Source organism: Antrostomus carolinensis, unplaced genomic scaffold (assembly GCF_000700745.2).
Source record: "Antrostomus carolinensis isolate BGI_N321 unplaced genomic scaffold, ASM70074v2 scaffold45205, whole genome shotgun sequence".
In the NCBI taxonomy this organism is placed as follows: Eukaryota; Metazoa; Chordata; class Aves; order Caprimulgiformes; family Caprimulgidae; genus Antrostomus; species Antrostomus carolinensis.
This window is the reverse complement of record NW_010319348.1, coordinates 2,911-9,065: the sequence shown is the minus strand read 5'-3', so window position 1 is coordinate 9,065 and position 6,155 is coordinate 2,911. Positions and strand designations below refer to the sequence as shown.

At 44.1% G+C, this 6,155-nt stretch overlaps 1 protein-coding gene across 1 annotated transcript; it reads right to left on the bottom strand.

The window, feature by feature from the left end:
* Positions 1 to 1,747: 1,747 nt before the first annotated feature.
* On the bottom strand, positions 1,748 to 3,681 carry TMEM108 (transmembrane protein 108; the record flags this gene model as incomplete). Its single annotated transcript, XM_010169211.1, has 2 exons — positions 1,748 to 2,085; positions 3,527 to 3,681. Coding segments are annotated over 2 exons (278 nt in total), but the record flags the coding sequence as incomplete, so codon positions are not given.
* Positions 3,682 to 6,155: the final 2,474 nt, after the last annotated feature.

Below are 6,155 nucleotides of genomic sequence, written 5' to 3'. Positions count from 1 at the left end.
TGGGACAGGGAGAAAGGACGGTTGGACTCAATGACCCTAAAGGTCTTTTCCAACCAAAATGATTCTATGAGGGGTGACAATGCCTCTGTGGCACCCACATCCCGGGGAGAGCCTTGTCTTGGTCTGATTTCAGCCATCGTTTAGGAAAGTTGTCAGGTTGCTCTGACTAACTGCAGCCACCAGGACACTGCCGGCAGGTGGGAACAGCTGGACCAGATGTGCCACCGCTATAATTCCCTTTTCTGGTACCAGCTGTGGCTCACCTTGAACAGGCATATGGTTACTGATGCTAGGCTAGCCCTGTCCTGCCTCAGCTTCTTTTTTAATGCAACCCAGTGATTAACCTGAGCAACCAGTGGCAGGGAGCAGCCAGCTGGAGCTGGGGATAAACTCCCTGCTGCCTTACAGCCTGCTCTTGATGAAGTGAGGAGTGAAGGTAGAAAATAATCTACAAGAACTGATGGGGAGAGGTGGGGAGAGGATGGTTGAGACCTCAAAGGACAGAGGCCATTTCACTAGTCAAACCATACACAAAAAGGGCAATTTGAGAAGCAAAATTGAAAATCGTTCCCACTGTAACAGTTGTGGGTTGCTCAAAGTGGGTTGCATCAACTTAGGCAAAGTCATTCCATGTTCCATGTTGGCCTCTCCTTGTAACAACCTATTTTTAATCCATCATTTAAGCTTCGTTCACCCCTACTTCCCCTCGCAGTATTACAGCCTGCAATCTAGCGCTTAGCTGGGTAGGACTGAAATGCCATTTTGCTCTGAAACACTGCTTTTTCGTTCCTAAGGGGGGAAGGAAAGTCTCACAGAGGAGAAGGGAGGTATGGGGAAATTAGATTCAATGGCACTAGCAGTCTAAGCATAAAAGATAAATAAAAGAGTGGGGAAGTGGAAATGCAGTCAAAGCCACAGCATTCAACTGGTGGGAGTCCTTAGTCACCAGATTTCAAGATTTCTGATAAATTCAAAGGAGATTTCTGTTCCTTTGCAGGGGACACTCTATGTGCCTTCTTTTGAGGCTGTTTGGTCTGCAGGAAATAATCCAGGACTCATTGGGCCAGAGTGGAGCAGCTGTGATTCCAACATGTAGTGTGGTTAGGACATTTATGCAGGAAAAAAAATGACATTCTTGTCCTTGCTCATATAAAGCAGTTTTGGAGCTCAAACTGGGACTTGGCTCTCCTGTTTAAGTCTGAAGAAGATAACATAAAAAAAGTCATAGGGCAAGATTACTACCCCAAAACATTAGCCCATGTCTTGCATGGTCCTGGGTCTTATGAGGGCATCAGCTTTGTTTATAATCCTACTGTAGCCCAGCTCCCCTGCCCTCCCTGTGCTGAGCTGGCAGACCCTGGCTGGTTTCTACTGGAAGGGGGACTCTGAAGGGCTCATCCCAGCTGGTGCTCAGGTAATGCTGGAGTCATACAAAGGATACAAGACTGGCAGACGAGCCATGCAGACTGCTTCTGGCAGCTGAGCTGGTCCTGTCTGGTTTGTAGTCTAGCTTGGCAGTCTAAAGGAAAGGAGTGACCAAAGTCACTTTACAGTAAGAGAAGGGATGGTCACTGAGCAGCAGTGCTCATGGCCAGGCTGAGTGATGTCATGTAGGATGCAGGATGTTGTACCCAACACAATCTGCCTGCACCAAAACCAGCCTTACCCAATATTCTTCCAGACTAAATACATTTAGCAGCAGATTGTAAATGACAGTGAAGAAAACAGTCCATCTGACAGGTGTTTTGCTTAGAAATACTTTTATTTTATAAAGCCACAGTTTGTTCTGTAAAGTTTTACCACACTTATAAAAAAGGGGCTGACAATTCTGAGGGAGAAAAGAAAAGCTGAAAACATTTCTTGTAATTCAGGGTTACACAAAGGTTATATTTATAATATATATATTTATTTATAATTTGGAGACAGTAGAGATGAAACTGCAATACCTGGGCAGCTGTGGGGTCATATTTCAGAGACTTGCTCATGTCCTACAAATAGCGTTTCTTGACAGAAGGGGTTGACAAGGACCATCCCACTGTCACGGTAGTCACCATTGGCAGGGGAGCGTGGCTCGGAGAGGTGGTCCTAGGAGAAAGACAGAGAAGCAGGGTGAGCACTTCACATTCCTCACCCCCTGTGAGCATACAGGGCACTCTGCTACCCTGTGCACATGCATCTGAGGATGCTATTTTTATTGCTTCTCCCAATCCTCCAAAAATGCCCGAATTTTGGCAACTCTAGCTCCTGGAAAGCTAAGTTGGGTGAGCCAGTTTTGCCTTTTTTCAGGCAGTAGGAGCTGTGAGTGACGAGCTCCTCTGATAATCAGGCTGATTCCTTCTCAATCTGGGGACCCAGAAGTCAGATGCACCAAATTTCAGGTCCCTTAACAGAATTTGAGCTCTCACATTTTTTTTCTTTCACTTTCATGATGTATTGCAACAGTTTCCTGTTTATCAGCTGGGTTTGACTCCTCAAAGATGCATTTTCATCTTCTTTTTAAGGTCAGAAAACCGCGTACATAGTTCCAAGCTACTCAAGCACGTCCCAGTTCAGTCATGTTCTGATCAGGTTTAAATGACTCAGATCACAGCTTTTGGAGACCATTCTATATGTGAATAGGCCTATCATTCAGTTCTTGGTAAGTCTAGACCAGGTTTTGCCTTAGCTCGAGCAACATGATTGTCAGCAAAGTGGGGTTAACAAAGTGTCTGTGAGTACTTGTCTAGTCACGTCTCAGAGGTTTCTTTCTAAACATGTTTTTATTTAATGTGTCAGTCAGCTAGATGATCTGAAAACCACTTTAGTATAAACCCAAACTGTCCACTGTTTCAAGGTTTTCAATACCTTTGAACTAAGGTAAATTATTCTTCTCTATCTCTGAGGCCAGAGAACATGGTTCTATCTCTAGGATCACCTGCCCATATATGAATAATCCTACTGAACCAGTCAGATCCCTTAAGTAAAGGCTGTTGAGTATACACCACCACTACACACTGTCATATATTGATGTTTGGTTTGCTTATATACTGGGAACACTCACTCCCTGAACCGGTATTTGAGAAGCTATAGGCAGCTCCTGAGACATAAATGCAAATGATTCCTTTGCATTATTAGCTCCCACGACCCCCCTTCATATGACGCTGTGTGAGACATGCACAATAGAGAGATTACAAAGACTGACTGTCAGTGACAAGCCAGTCCAAAGAGCTCCCCTAAGCAGTTGTGGTATGGGTAGACACTGGCCATAGGCTCAAAACCTGGGAACAAATTCACCTAGAGGTGGTTAACTCCCATGACCACACAGCAACATGGAACATCTCTGCAAAGCCTGGGAATAGAATGGCAATCTGGTTTTGGTGACATATTTATCCCATTTTATACATGTGTAGAGGTGAGTCATTCTCAAAAAGCTGTTTCCCTGAATATACATGGGGATTTCAAGGCTTTATTAATATGACTTCCTCTCCCTTTCCCCCAGCACAGCTTCAGCTACAGTTTTCAGACACTAGTTCTGCAAGTGAGGTACCTCTGAAGTCTCCAGAGACTGGATCTCTCTTGGTAACTCTACAGCGTGCCTGTTGAAGTAGTCCATGGTGATAGCATTATTCCAATAGCTCAGGTTGTTTTCTGGGTTGGATGTCTTTTTCTTCCTCCTCATGCAGCAGACTGTCAGCAGAACTGCTGTCAATAGAAACACGCCAGAAAATTGGTTATTTCCATTCAATAAGGATTCATCAGTACCAGGGATTTGTTTTTTACATTGCTTAAGGACAGGGCTGGTGACCTTCGTTCATACGATTCACTCTCAGTCAAATCTAGCTCTCGCCTAACAAACTCTACACAATTAAGTCAGAATCTGGGCCAAGCAGATGAGGCAGGATGTGGGATCTACTGATAAGCATAATCCCTTCCCCACACTTGCCAGGGCACTGGTGATGTCTGAGCCTGGCTTTTTTTCTTATCTGTGGAGCACACTTAAGCTTCTGCAATCTGAAATTTTTGAGCTTGAAGTAGAACAGTCAGGCAGGCTGGAGTGACCAGCAAGTGAAACTTGTTGATATAATTGTCTGTCTGATCTCAAAGCCACAGGCACCCCCCCGACTGCAGAAATGCCAGGATAACACCTTCCCAGCAGGCAGGCCGAACACAAAGCTGGTTGAGTGTTATTTTCTAGAATTGCTTTTGGTTTAGTCATCTCTGTTGCAATTCAGATGGGTAATCCTGGCAATTTTACGAAAGCCAGGCAAACCCACTGTAACGAACTTACTGCTCCCACTGGTCCTTGCTCAGGGAGAAGCTGAGGCATGTACAAGGGTTTGTTCAGAGGAGTAAGGCACAGGCTCTGTGGGCTTATCTTACACCTGTGGAATTAACTGGCCAGTTGTGCTTGTGATCTACCTGATTTATACAGACAGGTAGCTGGACATGTACTTACTTTGATTTGTACCTGTGAAATAGGGAATGCCCTGCTGTAAATTCACTCCATTGTTTCTAAACCCCTCATGGTAGAAAAGAAGAGAGAAAATATTCATGAAGCAGAAAAATATATTATTTTCTCAGCTAAAGCCAAAAATATTTATTAGAATTAAAGCCCAGAGGAAAGAAAAACCTGCAGAGAGGTCAAAGCTGCTTTGTATGTTTTGACAAACACTGCAGCTACCCATATGCCCTGGGTATAATTTCTTATCCCATCTACTTGCATAAAATGTCAATACAAAAGTGCAAGGCTAGAGCTCTATTTAAAACAAAAGAATAAGCTACTAAGAAAAAAAAAATAATGGGTTTGAGTTTAGGCAGTTTATGTCTCATTCAAAGGGAAAGGTGAGTTTGTGCTATAAATCTTCTTCTGAAACTAATGGAAAAATCTCCCGCATTGTTCCTGCTTGTTTCAGAAAAGCAGGTCATCGCCAAACTTACTATTATCTTTGACTCATATTGCTTCAGTTTTTCTATCACCAATAACTTCATTTGCTGACAGCCTGACAGCTGTGTCCATAGGCAGCAACCCGATGGCGCACCCAGTGCTGCTCTCCCTGCCTGGGGAAATACCCATCCTCCTGAAGGGCTGCATCTTTGCTCCCTGCTTTGCTGCTACCCTCTCCATGTCCCAGCAGGTAGAAAGTGAAGCAGAACCTACATTTAGTCCTCCCCACTGCTGGCGACAGCCAACAGACCTTGGAGTTTTTCCATACTCTAGCAACCAGTGCTCCCTAAGGCACAGAGCATTTTTGGAGGTGCCTGGTGATATGACAGCCCCAGTAAAGCCAACTCTATTGCTGTGCAAATATTTTGAAAGCCTGAGGTTTTACAGCTTATAAAATGTGGTGGCTGCTGACAGAGAAGTATTGGATGTGGGTTTTAGGGGCTGGAAAGCTGGTGATGCTGAGTCGGGAGAGATCTCTGCTTCTTCCAGCAGGATATGGCCTTGCCATGTGCGGTTATGTTTGCTATATAGCAATAATGCTCTCTCCCTTAATTACACTCTTGGCCTCCAACCTTAGTGCACACACAAGCCAATGAATGGAAGACTGTGGAAAAGGAGTTCCTGAGCTTCCTCAAATATGACATATTTTAGCAGAAGGCTGCCTACCTAAGCCACCCCAATTCAAAGGAGAGGAGACCTGATTTAAGAGGGAGAGAGAGGACAGCAGGGCTGCAATGGGGCTATTCACTCTTGATCTCATATTATAACTACCCTTTTGGGGCATATTTTAGTGAAATTAATGTAGCTAACAAAGGACTGCTCACTTCCAGACAATACTAGGAAAAAGGTACAGATTTACCGATATTCTTAGATATCTATTTGCTCCCATTATTAGAATTAAGTGTATTACAGAAAAAACTCTTTCCAGGCAGACAGTTGCAATGGCCAGTGAGGACTTATTAAGTGGATGAAATACACAGAGGGCAAAGATGGTCTGGAAGGGAAAAATGGCAATAATAACAACAACAGCAGAGCTGAAGAGAGAAACAGTAGCTGCAATACCCTGCTTATCTTTCCTGGTATATTATGTGATGTCCACGTAAGGACAAGAAAGTGCTGTTGTTCCATGCTGCCATGTATCACCTTTTTCAGAGATATTATGATACGTGTTAGGGAATATTGTGGGTCTCTGCAATTTTGTGGACACCGGAGTTTCAGGGAGTTCAGAAGC